The sequence below is a fragment of the Arvicola amphibius genome, chromosome 3 (genome assembly GCF_903992535.2).
Source record: "Arvicola amphibius chromosome 3, mArvAmp1.2, whole genome shotgun sequence".
NCBI lineage: Eukaryota > Metazoa > Chordata > Mammalia > Rodentia > Cricetidae > Arvicola > Arvicola amphibius.
In genome coordinates, this window is record NC_052049.1 from 139551133 (window position 1) to 139568652 (window position 17520).

Below are 17520 nucleotides of genomic sequence, written 5' to 3' on the forward strand. Positions count from 1 at the left end.
TCTAGATCCCACACATGTTCTTTTAGGCTTTCTAGAATCTTTCTCAGGAATCTATAATTTATTTCTTTTTATTATGCTTCTCTGTATGTGTGTTTGTGTGTGTGAGCATGCGTGCACACACACGTGTGAGCATGCATATGTGTGAGCATGTGTGTATATGCATGTGTATGCATGTGAGCATGTGTATGTGTGAGCATGTGTGTGCATGTACATGCATGTGAGTGTGTGTATGGTGTGCATGTGCATGCATGTGAGCATTGTGAGCATGTGAGCATGTGTGTGCATGTGTATGCATGTGAGCATGTGTGTACATGCGTATGCACGTGAGTATATGTATGGAGTGCATGTGTATGCATGTGAGCCTGTGTGTACATGCGTATGCACGTGAGTATATGTATGGAGTGCATGTGTATGCATGTGAGCATGTATATGGTGTGCATGTGTATGCATGTGAGCGTGTGTGCGCGTGCATATGTGCATATGCACGTGAGTGTGTGCATGGTGTGCGTGTGTATGCATGTGAGCACGTGTGTGTGCATGCGTATGCATGCGAGCATGTGTATGGTGTGCATGTGGAGGCAGCAGGACCACCCTGCTTGTCATCATCAGAAACACTGTCCACCTCCTTTGGTACAGGTTCTTTCACGGGCATGGAGCTCGATAACTGGGTTAGGCTTGCTGGCACGGAGTTTCCAAATATTCTTGGGTCTTCCTCTCCAGCTCTGAGATTACAGGTGTGCACCACACCCCTGCCTTTCTTCACATGTGTTCTGGGGATGGAACCCATATCCTCAGGCTCATGAGGCAAGCACTTTATTGACAGAGCTATCTCCCCAGATTCCATGTTTTATATCTGTTGAGTTGCTTGTCCCTGGCAGATCAGCCTAGGCACAGGATACCAGAGTGTGGAAGGGTGCTCTTCCAACCCCTGCTCTGCTATTGGACACTGGTTGTCACTGTACCCTCCTTCTGGGCTTGGCAGGAGTGGGAGGAGAGGAGGCAAGGCATTCCAGAGGAGGGTGGCACATGGCCTTGGGCCCTTTCTCCTTGGCTGAGGCCGGGCTGGGTGAACACAGGGGAGAAACCGCTCTCAAGGCAGGGTGTACGTTTTTGGGTTCACGCCACACACACCCTCAGTAGATGGTGCTTCATTTTGGGTCCGTGCCAGAGAGTGAGTTTATCACTCCCCCTTGGTGTGAGCCAGATAAGCACTCCTTCCTGGGCTCCTGCCAGTTACTGCTGGAGCTGCCAGAAGGTCTTGAACACTTTGCTGAAAGGGGCTGCCCCCCTCCATATTAGCAGCCAGCTGGCTCCTGCATTGCTTAGCTGGACTATCATTTCCCACCTGCCAGGAAAGGACCCCGCTTGGGTCTGGTAGGGACCTACTGCTCTCTGTCCATTGTTGTGAATGTATCTAAGCCTCTTTTCTCCCCAGGATTTGTCATAGCGCCTATAAAAGAAAGACATATTTATGATGTCTACAGCATCCTCATTTGTAGCCCAGGATTCCGATCAGAGGACCTGTGTTGCCTCAAGTGACATCAAAAAGTGAAAAGTGCAGACAGGCAGGTAGGGTCTTTAAAGTGCTGATTCGAGTTAAATGAGGTCATTGGTGTAGACACTAATCCTATGTGACCCGTGACCTTAGAAGAGAGTAGGGACTGGAGAGATGGCTCAGGTAGTCAAGTGCTTCACAGGCAAACATGAGGACTGGGGTTGATCCCCAGGACTTATATTAAAAAGGAAATCAGGCCTGAACTATCAGCAGAAACCAGCCAACCTAAGCTACTTGGTGGGTTCCAAGTCAACAAGAGACCTTTTCTCAATAACAGCAAAAAAGGTAGATGGCACCTGTGGAATGACACCTGAGACTTCCTTTGGCCTGTGCATGCATACACATGCATGAACCTCTGCATGTACACATGTGCATATACACACTCATCCTCATGGGAGGTGGGGAGAAGGGATAGAAAATAGAACTATGGGGGATGGTGTGGGGCAGATAATACATCAGAGAACTGAGGTGATCACTCCAGAGAAGCTGATCCTATGGATATCTTGATTATGGGTGTCTCCCTTCCAGAACCACAAGATAAACAATTTCCGTGTGTAAGCCACCCAGCCTGTGGCTCTTTATTATGACAGTTCTGGCAGAAAACACTCTGAATGTTCAATAACGTTGCTGGAGTCTAGCATAAGACTTGGCACATGTATTGTGGGTGGCTCCATCTCTGGGAAGTTGATAGTATCCACAGTCATCCTGAACGTGAACTTTTTTTTTTTTTAGTTATCTGGGGGTGGTAGGTAGGTGGGTGTCCACCTTCCCTTCCTGAGAGGGTGCTTGGAGTTTCTCCTGCTTGGGCAGCTCCTTTCCTGATTATGATCGTTAACATCACCTATCAACTCTTTACCTGCCTATGATGGAGGTGGTTACCATGATAAGCTTAATTGAGGTGTTGGGACACACCACTGACATCATTCCTTGGACTGGGATCCTGGATTGCATAAAAAGGAAAATGTGAGCGAGTTCAGGCCTTTATAGTGCTCTACTTCTTGACTGTAGACACAATGTGGACCAGCTGCCTGCTCAAGATCCTGTCACCATGCCTCCCCCATCATAACGGGCTGTAACCTCAAGCTGGGATCCCAGATAAACCCTTTCCCCTTTAAGGGCCACCTGTCAGGTATTTTATCATACACCATGTAAAGTAACAAAGACACTGATAACTCATTAGTCTGTGTTCCTATGTGTGACTGATGGCGGTGGCAAGGATTACTTAATTATGGGACAGTTGAGTGAGTTGAACGATTGGCAAGAAGGCTATTCTCAGAGCAGACGTCCCTGCGTTAGTGGCAAACACTAAACCACAGAGTCCATGAGGATCTAGCTCGGTTTATAGAACTGGACCTAGAGGACTCTTGGGTGGCACCCTCTGGAGAAAACATGGTCACCTTAACACGGGCCTACAGTGTCCACCCTTGATCCAGGGTAGCTCCTTCCTCTGGGATTAGTGCTCATATCTTGTTCCAACTTGACTCCAGGGAGCTACAGGCTAGGATGGAATTTGGGGGGAGGGAGGACTGGTACTTTGTGTGTGGATGGCTCTGCTCCTGGGCCACTGAGGTTATTTCTGCTTGTCACCCCTAAGTAGCTCAGCTGAGCATTAGAGGGTCAGAATATGTCCCTGGTTCCTTGGCACTGACATACACATTGAATGGATGAGCTGAGAGTTAAGGTGCTCCCCTGGGGACCCCAGGAGACACCTCCTGTCCCATCTCCCACAATGAACAGGGAGGTAATTCTAGGTTTGCTGGGAGGCTGAGAGGTTGAGTCAGACGGGTCTGGCTGTGACTAGTGCCTTGGCCACTCATTAGCTGTGTTATTCATAGCAGGTGACTTCATTCATGACTCTGAGCTACCCTGTCCCCATCTGTAGAAGAGGGTCAATAATACCTATTTTACAGTGTGGATCCTTATGTTAGATGAAATGAATAGGCACAGCCGAGAGATGGCTCAGAGGTTAAGAGCACTGACTGCTTTTCCAGAGGTCCTGAGTTCAATTCCCAGAAACCACACGGTGGCTCACAACCATCTATAATGAGATCTGATGCCCTCTTCTGGTGGGCAGGCAAACATGCTGCATATATAACAAATAAATAAATCTTAAAAAAAATAGTAGCTGCCTGGGCTGGAGAGATAGCTCAGCAGTGGTTGCCCTTCCAGAGGCCCTGAGTTCAATTCCTAGTACCCATGTTGCAGCTAACAACCATCTCTAACTCCAGGTCCAGGGTATTGGATACCCTCTTTTGGCTTCTGCGGGTACTGCACACATGTGGTGCACAGACAAGCAAAACACTCATACAGATAAACTAAAAATAAATGAATCTAAAGAAGAGCAGCACTTCCATTTTACACATCTCGGCTCTACATCACTGAAGCAGTGTACGAGCCCCTTCCCCCAGAGCATCAAATCTAAATTGTCCTCATTTGCACTTGGTCAAAAACTGGTGCGTGTCTATTCCAGAGAGTATTGACGAAGACACGGAGTGCTGGTCATTGAGTGCTTATACAGTTCACACAGAATGTTCACACAGAATCACGCCTTTGTCCCCCGAGTCTGGGAACTGAAGCCCTCAGGCAGCTGAGTCACGCAGGGTTACGTCAGGACACAAGGTCATATCAGACACAGAACCCCCTCCCCCCTGTGCTCCCCTTTCCCCGTCGTGTAAAGTACTGAACCGGGGGATGTGAGCACTGTGGGTCTCCTCGCACCATGACAGCCACTGAATTACCCGAGGACACCTAGGATGTCAGTGCAGAAGGGAACGGGCTCATTTCTCAAGAACATTGGAGGTAAAGGGAGCGCCACAGGCTGGGCAGGGAGCTGAGAGGGGCTGGGAAGCTCTTCAGACATCCCCTGGAGTCCTTTATGTGAGAGGACATGGAAACAAACAATTCACCTCACCTGCAGCCAGGCCCCAAGCCTCCAGCTGAGCACAGACACACTCACATAGTATAGCAGGTAGGTAGAAATCCTCCATCTCTGCGTTAGGACAGAGGTGGGGGCTGTGGAGGCCCCAACTGTCATGAAAGCATCCCCTCCTCTGACTATAGGCATGTGTGATGGATGCTTCTGTGTCAACCTCAGCTCAAGACTTGGGGGTGTAGCTCGGTGGTAGAGGGTTGCCCAGAAAGCCTGCTGCTCTGGATTCTGTCCTTCAGACTGCAAACCTCAGCTCAGTCTCCTTTTCGTCTTCCCATCTCACCTATGAGGTCATGCTTCACTTAATGTAATAATTAGGGATGATTGCCTGGCCTCAGATTTGCCTTCTCTTTTGATGGAATCTAGCCCAGAATTTCTCTGCTTACTAGGCCTTCTGTAGACTCATCAACACAAGCCCAGTTCTCCTAAGCAGCCCCAACCCCTCCCTTTCCTTGCTGCAGTAAGCCAAAGAAACCTCCCTTGGCTGCTTTACTCATCCAATAAAGCAACACATATACAGAAGGACATCCCACATCGCTTGGTATCAATTGCTGTTGTGATAGTTAAGATTGTCAGTTTGACAGGACCGAAAATCACTTAGACACACCTCTGGGCATGACTGTAAGGGAGTTTTAGGCTAGGTTAATTGAGGTGCAAATACCTACCCTAAATGTGGGCAGCACCATCCCGCAGTCTTGGGTCCCAGACTGAATAAAAGGAAAGAAATCAAGCATTTCTCTCTCTCTCTCTCTCTCTCTCTCTCTCTCTCTCTCTCTCTCTCTCTCTCTCTCTCTCTCTCTCTCTCTCTCTTGCCTGACTGTGTATCCATTGTCACCAGCTTCCCTGTGCTCCTGCTACCGTGTTGTCCCTGACACACGGGCTGTAAAAGTGTGAGCCAAAACAAACCCCTCTCTCCTTAAGTTCATTTTGTAGTGTGTTTTTGTCACAGCAGTGACAGAAGTAACTAATACAGCAGGCAAGCATCGAAACTGGGGTGTTTGTGCCTGTCTAGTACTGTTTACAAGGTTACGGGAAGAACTCGTTTGGCTGATACAGGTAGGAGTGAATGTTTTGATGTAACATTGCTATCAGTCAGTAAGCTAGTACCACGTGAAATTTGCCCATGGTTCTCTTTTTCCAGTAAGGGATTTTTAAGATGGAAGATTCCTACATGAACCTGGCTCCTTTTCGTGGAAATTCCTCCTGTGACTTAGTGCTTGAAATAGCAACGAACAAGAATACTTCTGATCTGTCCAAAGCTGGAGCTTGCTGAAGGAAGAGCCGAACGTTTGTGTGAGGGCCCAGTGAGATGAGGGCCCAGTGAGATGAGGGCCCAGTGAGATGAGGGCCCAGTGAGATGAGGGCCCAGTGAGATGAGGGCCCAGTGAGATGAGGGCCCAGTGAGATGGCAAAACTGGTGAGCACAGGGCCCCGCCCTTGCCTTTTTCTGCTGATATCATTGCTCTCCAGAAGACAGTGGCCAGGGGCTCCACCAGACTGGGAGATAAAGCTCCAGAGGAGTCAGCTAGCAAGCTACCTGCACGCACCTTCTTCTCAAATGTCAACCTGCATGTGGGCAGCACAGCCTCCATGGCCAGGGTCAAGCTTTTGAGGGCGGGCTCGGAGGCCCTCACTTCTGCTCGCTTCTGTTACTGTGTCTTACTCTGGGCTATACTTAAGTCTCACGAATTCTCAATCCCATTTGCCTTTCTCCAACCTTTGAAGTCAAGACCGGTCCATATGTTTTCCTTGGAACAGTCTTCCACTTCTCTTACTTTGAGACTTGAATCAGGGGCTGGAGAGATGTCTCCGTGGTTAAGAGCACTGGCTGCTCTGAGGGAGGACCTGGATTCAGTTTCCAGTACCCATGTGACAGCTCATGTCCGTCCATATCTCTAGTTCCAGGGGGTTCGATGCCCTCTTCCTGCATTCTTGGGTACTGCATGGAACATACCGTGCAGACATACATGCAGGCAAATACTCCAAACGCATTAAAAACAAATATAAACCCCCCACAAATCAGGTACTTCTCCCCCGAAATGCCCTTTGGCTGACCATTCTCGCCTCAGAACTCTCAGCAAGTTTGTACACTTACTACACCGAATTGAAGTGGTCACACACTCCTCTGCGGGGCTGGACTCTGTGAGGCTGAGGCTTTGTGGGAAGGAAATGGTGATTCTTGTACTGACCTCGGGGCTTGGAACACAGTGGGTGGTTAATAAACTCCGCCATTTGATGCTGTTGATCTTATGTTTCAATATAAATTAGTAGATTTTTTTTTCTTTCATGATGTTGGTTCCTCTTAGAACTAGGGAGTTGGAACCTCTGACATCAGAAAGTTGTGCATAATTATGGGCAGAGCAGACCTTCTTGTCTGAGCACTCACAGGCCCTGCCCAGATGTGCTAACACCCAGCTCATGTGAAAAGAATGTCCTCAAGCATAATTTCAGGGGTGGCAAGGAGTGGCTCAGAGCTGTTGTAATGACTATTCATCTACCCATCGCCAGTGAGTCTCAGCCTGGATGCTTCTCCTCAAGAGATACTTTCTTTTCAGCTTGCAGATGTTTTATTTTAGAAGAACACATTTTCATGAATACCTTGGAATGAATATATATATGTATATGTATATATATATACACACATATATATACATACACACATACATATATATCTATGTAAATTGGGCCCACCAACATTCTTTATTGGAGGCAGGGGAGGAGCTCCCAAGGCCCACCATTCTGAGGGTTTATATGTAGTTGGTGATTTCTCGGTGAAGGAGAGACATTTTCTTTAGTGTTATAGCCTCTGGCAAATGACCATGGTCTTGTAAATGACTTCTCACCCATGCTGGTATAAGCAACCCAATGAAACTCATTGTAGCAAGCACACACACACACACACACACACACACACACACACACACACACACACACGTCGAATGAGGATTAGTTGGGAAGATGAGGGGAATCAGTGAGAGAAAGACAAGAAAAGGGAAAATGAAATGGTGGTGAAATATGATCAAAATATGTGCATGCATATAATGTCCCGAAGAAGCCCATTATAGATGAAAATAAATTATGTCACAGCTACTGGCGAGGGATGTCAGTGGACAGAATTAATACATACTGATTCCCAGCTTTTTAGTCTGGAGTTAGAGATGAAGCCAGGTCTACCTTGGGTGTTCATCTTGGAAAACTGGGGACCGAAGCAGGTGGTGGTTCCTCTGTTTACTGTTTGGGTTTCCGTGGCCTCCGCTTGCCATAGCTAGTTTTTAACTGTCAACTCAACACAATTTAGAATCACCGGGAAAGGCAATCTTGGTTGGGAAATTGTCTACATCAGGTTGGCCTGTGGGCGTGTCTGTGGAGATTGCTTGATTGTTAATTGATGTGGGAAGACCCAGTCCACTGTGAGCAACACCAGTTCTTAGGCAGGGGGCCTGGACTGTGTAAGAATAGAGAAAGCAAGCCCTTGACGTTTCTTTGCGCTCTTGGCAATGGGTATCACATGATTAGCTAGCTACCTTGAGCACCCCCCACCGTGGCATCGCTGTTCTGGTGGGCTATAACTTTGAATTGCAAGCTGAATAAACCTCTCTCTTCTCTATGTTGCTTTTTGTCAGAATGTTTGATCACAGCAATAGAAATGGACCAGCGTCCTAGCGGCATATCCCTCAGAAAGTCTTTAAAATGCCGAGCTCCAGCGGCACCCCAGGCCAGCAGAGCTCAGAGCTCTGTGGATGACCAGGAATCTTGATTTATTACTTTATTTTAAAAGAAACTTCTTTTTAAAAAATATTTATTTTGTGTGTGTGTGCACATGTGTTTCACGCGCGCACCCGCCACGTGAATTGGAGTGCCCAAGGAGGCCAGAAGAGTGTGTCAGTCTCCTAGTGTTGGAGTTATAGGCAGTTGTAAGTCATACAGTGTGAGCGCTGGGAACTGAACTCGGGTCTTGAGGGAGCAGCCAACGCTTCGAGTCTCTGCCCTGCTCCATCTCTCCAATCCCCAGCAATCTTACTTTACAAATCCTCCAGGTGTTTCCAGAGTTCCACTGCTCTGGTCGAACCCTTCCTTCCACTATAGTGAAGCTGATACACTTTTAAATCATTCAGATCATTAAAGTAACTATACTATATTTTACATAAAATTTGGAAGAGATAAAAATTCAGATATAAACTCAATGGAAGTAGAGCCATTTCTGTCTATTTTTCTTCCAATCTGTTCTTCCCTTTCAACACTTCAAATAACTAGAGTTTCACACAATTGTAATTACAGGACAAATCCAGCTAATCACACTGCCCTTTTCTCACCTACTGTTGGAATGTTAATACGACTTGCGCCGTCACGGACATGTTTTCCTAAACACCCTACTGGGTAGCAGAGTGTGGATCCCAAAAGTGAGCTGATACGTGTGGATGTGAAGATAAGAGTGTAGGGGTGGAAATGTGTGCAAGGAGACCACCCCTTCCTGGCTTTGAGTCTCTTCGCCATCCCCCCCAACCCAGCCCCAACCCCGCTGAGAAAAATAAAATCGTGAGTGTTTCTGGAAGTAGAATTATAAACAGAATAGTAGATTAAGCTAATAGCTTTGCCTTTTCAAAAGCTAAGGAGACATCACTGCGCCCCCTAGTGGCAATGACTGAGAACTGCACTTTCTTTGAAGCAACTCAGCAGGCTCCCTAGGATGCTTCAGTATGCATATCAATATTTTGGTCTTGGTCCCTAGACCTGTGCCTGTGGGACCCAACACTGCCCAAGTTACTGTGGATCCTCTGCCCCATGCAGGATTGGATCTCACACTGCGGTTCAAGTCCAGCTATGGTGCCAGTGGCCTCTAGACAGATATCTGGGTGTCCTGCCCACCCCAAACTAACCCCATTCCCTGGCAGGCTGGACCCCAGGCTCCACTCTGAAAACGAACACTCTCCTTGAAACCAGTGGCCAGCCATCTTTATGGCAGTGAGAACGGCTGGTCCCTTTGCCCTGTGTAGACTCCGTCAGTATGGTGTCAGAAATATAATCTTGGAGAATGTATTTGGGACTGCTCTGCTCTGTCTGTAAACCAGGCCTAAATCAGGGCAGCCTGTCTTCCTGCTGAGTCGCCTGTGAGTACCCGGCATGGCAGCTGGTGTGTTAAATAGGGCAGAGGGAGGGGAAGACCATAGTGGGAATCTAGATACCCAATTTTGGCTTTTGGCTGAGCGCTCTCTGGGTGATTTGTGTTTTTAGGTCAGTTTGCAGGCCCAAGGCCTTCAGCGGCTCTGCAGTTGTTCCCTGTACAGTGCTAGGTCCCGGTGGGAGGCAGGCAGGGTGAAAGTCACATGTCTGTCCTTTGGCTTGTCCTATCTCAGTGGTTCTGGACCCACTGAGCTGCAGGGCCAGGGAGTTTGGTGGTGGGTAGGAGAGTCTCTTGAAGAGGAAAGGGGATTTCTGCAGAATGCTGGGAGCTGGTCCCCAGCTGCTGCGCAACCCTGGGTGTGTTCATCTGGGGTACACCTTGCATCTCTGCCTCCCTCCATTAACAGTGGTTACAAGGGGGGAATTAGCGGTTCCTCTTGGGTAGTAATCGGAGGCTGGCTGGGCCTGCAAAGGTGAGCGGAGGTAACAGGTCTGAACTGTCAGTGCAAGATCCTTCTTTTCTAGTGGCCCTGTTGTCAGGACAAACCCAAGATTGATCTATTTCCTTCCCAGTTGGAGATGAAACTCAATCATATGCTAGATGACCACCGAGGTCCCTCCCAGTCTAAACTAATTGTAGGTAATCAGGCCAGCCTGCCTACCTGCCTCTCTCCCTCTTCTTCCTTCCCTCCCTCTTCTTCCTTCCCTCCCTCTTCTTCCTTCCCTCCCTCTTCTTCCCTCCCTCCCTCCCTCCCTCCCTCCCTCCCTCCCTTCATTTATTCTTATGCATTAAAATCTCACTCCCGCCCCAAAGAGTATATCATGTCTTTGAAACTCGGTATGCTTTCAAACAAATTTCCAACCTCTAGTAAGATACATAAATAGACTGTTCATAGAATGATTCAATGTTAGATATTCCATCCTATTTTCTGCCCTGCTATTTCATGTCAAATTTCCTTACACTCATTTTTAAAAGAAGCAAGATAAATTGCTTTTGAACTTTCTTTTTTGAGGTTATAGGTCCCTTTTACAATTTACCAAGAGGTAACCTTTACCAATAGGCAAAGAACCTCCATCCCCTGCTCAAACCCCAACCTACACACAGCTCTGTTATTTCAGGCCAGGTTGGGATTCTGAAACTCACCACCTGGGCTGAATAAAGATCGCCAGTGTTGAGCTATGAGCATCTCAGGGTCTATAATAAGCGATTTATTCCATAATCCCATCTTTACTCACCCCCAAACTTCCTGCAACTTTTGGTAGTAGGCATTTAAATTTAATGGTGGACTTAGCAATTCCTGGGATCTCACCATTGCTGGTTGAGTCCAGTCTGTTGATGTAGGAGTGTCTTTTATCTATCTGATGATTTCATTGGTTAATTAATAAAGAAACTGCTTGGCCTGATAGGTTAGAACATAGGTGGGTGGAGTAGACAGAACAAAATGCTGGGAGTGAGGCAGATGCCTCGGACAATCATCATGTCTCTCCTCTCTGGGTCAGATGCCATGGAGCCAGCCACCAGGTCAGACATGCTGAATCTTTCCCAGTAAGACACCACTCGTGGTGTTACACAGATTATTAGATATGGGTTAATCAAGATGTGAGTAAGAGGCTGAAACAAATGGGCCAGGCAGTGTTTAAATGAATACAGTTTGTGTGTTGTTATTTCGGGGCATAAGCTAGCTGGGTGGCCGAAAGCCAGGCGGGGTGAAAAGCAGGCCTGCCCACAGCCCCTCACTACAGTCTGTCACAATTTACCTAGCTCTGGGCATGTGCTCACACGTGCTCTCTCTCTCCTCTGTCCTCTGTCTTCTCCCCTTCCCCCTACTCCCCCCCCTGCCTCTATTTCTTCCTCTTCCTCCTCCTCTACTTCCATTGTCTCATCTCCTCTTCCATCACCATCTCCTTGGTTCCCCCCTTTGTCCTCCATCTCCATCTCTCCTTCCTCCCTCCTAGATAATTTACTCTCGGAAGATATTCAAGCTTGAAAGACACAGGTGCATTTTGAGCTCCCAGCCTATGTCGCAGCACGGGGTGTCGCTGCACGGGGAATGCCTTGCTTCCTTCTTCCCCCAATGCCAGCCTGCAAGACCTCACTCAATCGGAACCCCCTCAAGGTGCCTTTTTTGCACGGACACTTGGGAATGAGCTCTTCCACACTCACTTCTCTCCAGTGGGACTTGTTGTATGCCACTTTGTGGTGGAAAAAAATATGCACCCATGTCTGATTTCTTCATTATTCTCAGTGGGCTACCTCATACATTGGATTTGACACATATATGGATCATTTTAATTCCCTTCTGTCCATAATATAAAAATATTTGCAGTATTATTTTTACAAAAGTAGTATTTTCTCAACTCATCCTTTAGTTTTAAAGAAATGGGTAGTTTTTTTTTAAAAAGATTAAATTTTAACTTTAAGATATTTAAATACAGTAAGTATTCTGTTGTGAGCTCAATTTTTTACTTGCCAAACAAATTCTTAAACTTTATGGTTCACAATCTGTTTAATTCGTAAATTTTAAACACAAACAAAAAAACCTTAGTAGATGGGTGTTACGTAAGGAAACAGAATTGAAATAATCAAATCCTGTAGCTTCATCTTTGCAATCTCTACCCTGTCATTTTTATTTTTAGTTTCCTGTTGGAATGTGGGGATGGGTATTAAGAACGTTGAAGGTTGGAGATGCAAAATGTGCCTGCGAGAGACAGAAGGATTCTGAGGCTTCTGCACACTCACACGGAGCACAATCACTTGCTTCTGAGCTCCAAAGTTACGTAAGTAGAATGTGCACGAGTGCGGGAGTGCAGAGCATGCGTGGAGGTTGGGGACAACCTCAGGTGTTTGTCCTCAGCTCTCTATCTTACGTGAGACAGGATCTCATTGTTTTTCACCATTGCGTATACCATGTTAATTAACTCTGGAGAGTCTTCTGTCGCTGCCTCCCACCCCTCTGCAGGAGTGTTGAGATTACAGAAGTGTGCCACCCTGTCTGGCTTGATATGGAGATCTGAACTTAGTCCTCATGGCTTGTGTGACAAGCGCTTTACCCACTGAGCCTGAGGCTGATTGTTGACCTTAGCATTGTGGGTCCCATGCTGCATTGTTGTGGGACTCGCCCCCCACCCCCGCCCCGTGCACAACAGATGGTTGTGGCACGCCTGGCCTCTGCCTGCTAGAAGCTGGAGAAGTACTCTCTCCATGGTGTATAACGAAAAATGCTTCCTGATACTGTTGGATGTTCCCAGGAGGGCAAAGTCACCTGCAATTTTCCCAGAAGGATATTGTACCAGGCCACATTGACAGATGAGCTTGCATTCTGCAGAGAAAATTCTGCCTTCCTGGGACCAGAGGCCTCCTGACTCTCGCCCTCTGTCCTGAGGTCACCCACTGCTAATCAGCGCTACTTCCCTCAGCTTTTGGATAAACCAGTACCCAAACAAACAACAGGATGAGGAGACCATTGAGAAAAACCCAGAAAGTGCCAAGACGTGGGAGGTTGGGTGGGGTAGAGGCCAAACCTACTCGGCATGGATTACTTCCAAGTCCCAATTTTCAATGGCAATAGCGGCCTACACCTGACAGTAGGATGGGTGAATGAAGTCTGAGTAGTTACACAATGACACCAGCAAAGAGAATGAATGAACTTATCACCACGTGGAAGTGTTTAGATGGGCCTTAACTCTAAATGAAAGAATGCTGGCACTAGAGAGCTCAAGCGATTTCTCGTGAAGGAAAGAGTTCCAAAAGGGCAATGTGACATGTTAAGGCTTAAGATGATCTCAAGGGAAGCTTTAGGGGTGTGAGCTCAGTTTGCAGATATTCTTTGAGGACGTATGATATAGGCTCTTTCTTCCCTCCCTCCCTCTGCCATCCCTCCTTTTGTGAAACAGCTCAAGTTGGCCTCAAACTCACAACAGTGCTCCTGCTCCGGCTTCCCCAGTGCTGCAGCTATAGGTATGATGCCCTGCTATATATTTTTTCTATATATATTTCATTACATAAATATATAATATACATTTTAGTAAAAAAAAAAAAAAAACCAAACACAATGTTCTTGGCCAAGAGGCAGAGAAAACCTGACCCATTGTGAACCCAGGGAATAAAGATCGACATATTGATCAGGAGGGGCCTTCCTGGCCACGTGTGATTTTTGTACTTCAAATTCTTTCCCCTCCTCAGCCATCCCTCTCCACGTACAGACTTAGCTTTAGGGTGTGGATTAAAGAGCACCTCCTCCATAAAATTCTGTCACTTCCGTCCACTGTAGGTTAGAGCTGGGCTAAATCTGCTCTGCTCGTTTCTGACTATACCCTGGCTTCCATCACATCTGCGACACACTGTAGTTATAAAACGATCTGAGTAATTGTCACACATCTTTCTGAGCGGATTATGTTTGTCCCTGGCTCTCCATCAACTTGCACATTTCCCAAATACCCAGTAAATCTCAAAAAAATGTTAGCTGAATAGGTAGATGGTTAACACTCCTTTCTTTCTCTCAGCTAACTTCAGTCTCCAGACTCATTTTATGTAGGTTTTCATCTTATACAGAAAATTCTGCCTGAAGAGTGGAAAAGACATTGCTCATGTTTTGGTCCCTAGTCTTACCCTGCCCCTCTCTCTCCAAAGAGGAAAAGAGATAAATTGATAAAACTATCGGTGCATTCTAGAATTCTCCACTGTTTCCACAAGAACTTAGCTGGCCTCACATCTTCAGGCTGATTCTATGGTAGGCAATGTCATGTGCTCTGTGGGGCCATATTTAGTCTTTCTTTTGACAGATGTGGTAAACAGCAAGAAAGTTACCTCCAGTGCTGTTGCTACAAGCTGATCTAACTTATTTAGATTTTAATATTTTCATTCAAGTATAGAAGTCAATAAAAATACAAAGCAAAAATCATCAGGATTTTTACTTGAATGAATCTAAATTATGAAGTGGGGGATGTTTTTAGGCAGGGCACTAAGAATAAGATGATCTAAGCAAAATGCTAGCATTATATGTAGCACACAAAATGATTAGTAGGTGGAAGTAATAATATGAAATTAATAACTCATGTATGCTATGAAATAATAAGTTCAAAAGAACAGCCAGTTTTCATAAGGGCTTTCTGGAATTTTCAGGTATACACCTTATCAGAAAGTTATTGATTCTCAAAATTTTTTAACTCCTTTCAAGCACAGGATTTTTTTTTAAAAAAAGATGTGCGTGAGTGTGTGTGTGTGTGTGTGTGTGTGTGTGTGTGTGTGTACTCATGTGCATGTGTGGTTAGTTTTGCCAAATTGACACAGGCTAGAGTCATTTCGGAAGAGGGAACTGAAGATGAGAAATTGTACCACCAGACTGGCCTGTGGTCCAGCCTTTGGTGCATTTTTCTGATTGATGATTGTGTGGGAGAGCCCAGTTCACTGTGGTGGTACCACTCCTGGGCTAGTGGTTCTTGATGCTAAAGCAGGCTCAGCAACCCAGGGGGAGCATAGCCATTAAGCTCTGTTCTTCCCAAGTCTCGGTTCAGTTTCTGCTTCCAGGATCCTGCTCTGTGACTTCCCTTTATGACTGGGACATGTAAGCTGGAATAAATGCTCTCCTCCACAAGTTTCGTTTGGCCATGGTATTTATCACAACAATAGAAACCTAACTAAGACGGTATACCACATAAGTGCCTGTGTCTGTAGAGGCTGGAAGAGTATCAGATCCCCTGGAGTTACAGGGAATTGTGAATGAGCTACTTGGTGTGGATGCTGGGAGCTGAACCTGGGTCCTTTGCAAGAGCAGCCAGTGCTCTTAAGCACTAGACATCTCTCCAGCCCCCAGCATAGCCTTTGAGGAAGGAAAAGTCTAAGACTCTGGTGGATGTAGAGGTTAAGTCTGTTACCTCAGTGCTCAGGAGGACCTTCAAGGTTGAGGCCAGCTTGGGCTACTGTGGTGTTTTGAAAGAAAACGACCCCCAAAGGGAGTGACCTTGTTGGAGGAAGTGTGGTCTTATTGGAGGAAGTGTGTCACTGAGGGGGCATGCTGTAAGATCTTTTTCTCAGGCTTCATTCAGTGTGGCAGTTAGTGTGACTTCCTGTTGCCTGTAAGATGTAGCACTCTCAGCTCCAGCACCATGTCTGCCTGCACACTGCTGTGCTCCCCTTCATGATCATAATAGTCTGGACCTCTGAAACTGTAAGTGAGCCACTCTTAACTAAAGGTTTTCTTTATAAGAGTTGCTGTGGTCATGGTGTCTTTTCACGACAATAGTAAACCTTAACTATGACAGCTATGTAGACCCTGTCTCCAAAGCCATCCATCCATCTTTCCTGTCTAATTTGGCCAAATTGTTCAGTTATTTCAACTCCATCATTTCCTAGTCTAACACACCATTCAGCTAGGAACCTGACTCCTGCTGCGGAATGGAACATATAAGAATATCCTTGGCCATTAGTTAAGTTTACAAAGCGACAGACTAAACAGGTAGACTGCTGGTGGCTCTTTAGCCCAGGAAAAAAAGCTTTGTTAGAACACTAAAGACTAGGAAACAATCAATGACATCTCTACTTTAGACCAGACTAGAAACAGGACTCAGAATCGCCGCCACCACCCCCCTTCGGAGACAGCAAGGCAATCTCACAACCCAGTAAGACAGAGCATTTGATTGCACACCACATTCCCAGATGGCAAATTTGAATCTAAATGAACCCTTAGGAAGATCCCAAGTCTTTCGGATCACTGTCTGCTGCGGGAATCTTCTCCCACATCACCCTGCAAGAGACGGCACTGCTAGTTGCAAGGGCTTTTTTTTTTAATTTTTAATTTTTTTTTTACGACATCTTCTCTCCAAGCAGCTTTTTGGAAATCCAGTCCCTCTTATTAAGAGCTACCTGCACAGCACTGGGTGCCTTGGGTGCCAATAACAGAACCACTTCGTGTGCTCTGAAGCAAATTCCATCCCCCACCATCAATCTCTGCAACACATTCAAGAAAGAAGAATCTAGAGAAAAGGTAAATTCCTACCTGTCCCCAAGCCTTGTCCGCAGACACTTGACTGGATAAAGATGCATAAAACCAGGAAGATGGGAGCATGGAGGAGACTTTCCATGTCTTTTGTCTCACCCTGGAGTCTGAGGTCTTCTTGCTAATGTCTAGAACTAAAGAGACCAGACTGTTTCTTAGTACTCAGTTAGGGAAGGTCCCCATTAATTATTAACCTTAAAACATATTACCTAGTGTTTGGACACTTTCTTTGCCTTCCCCAGTCGAAATCTAACAATATCTAGTACCAAAAATATTGACCTACTGAAACACATTTTATTTTAATAAATTTTGTAAATAAAACACCTCACCAGGTCTTTTTTCCTTTTGAGCTGAGCTCATAGTTCAGAATCAATCAAGAGTTAGTGTGCTGCGTTTGGAAGTTTTATTAAAGGTGGGGTACGTAACCCCTGCAACATTGGCCGTGATTCACTCTAAAGCCCCTTGAGGGAGAGGTGGTGTCACCAACGTCGTTTTTCAAGTAACAGACTGACCCCAAAGAGAGAGAAGAGCCCACATCTCCAAGGACTCTGCTTCCTGTTGAGGCCAGTCAAGGTTCAGGCGCCTGCAATGTAAGTGTAGCGGGGCAGCAATTCTACAGCTGAAAGAGGGGCTGAAAACTGATGCACTCAGGTTAAGAAGGAACTTAGTGAGAAGCAAAGATCAGAGTATTGCTGGGAGCCCTGTTGAGAGATACCCTGGGATAAACTCACTCGCTGGGTTAATTAGTGTTCAGTTGAGCGCTGAAGGATATGAAGCAAGGTCATTCAGCAAAAGCAAGTGGGGAAGATGCCACGATGCGCAACTCTTGCAGGATTTCTTGGCTATCTGGTGCTGTTTATATTTTATTTATTTTGTATGTGCACATTGAACAAATAAAGGCTGTATATTGACCACCACTG

The 17520-nt window shown here is 46.3% G+C and overlaps 1 protein-coding gene across 1 annotated transcript in view; it reads right to left on the bottom strand.

The window, feature by feature from the left end:
• The window catches only part of Lipc (lipase C, hepatic type), a 131142-nt gene extending 114380 nt beyond the window's left edge, over nt 1-16762 (bottom strand). Inside the window, 1 exon segment of the mRNA XM_038321687.2 lies at nt 16601-16762. Within this exon segment, the coding sequence (XP_038177615.1) occupies nt 16601-16685 (85 nt within the window). The 5' untranslated portion in view covers nt 16686-16762.
• Between the last annotated feature and the right edge of the window lie 758 nt (nt 16763-17520).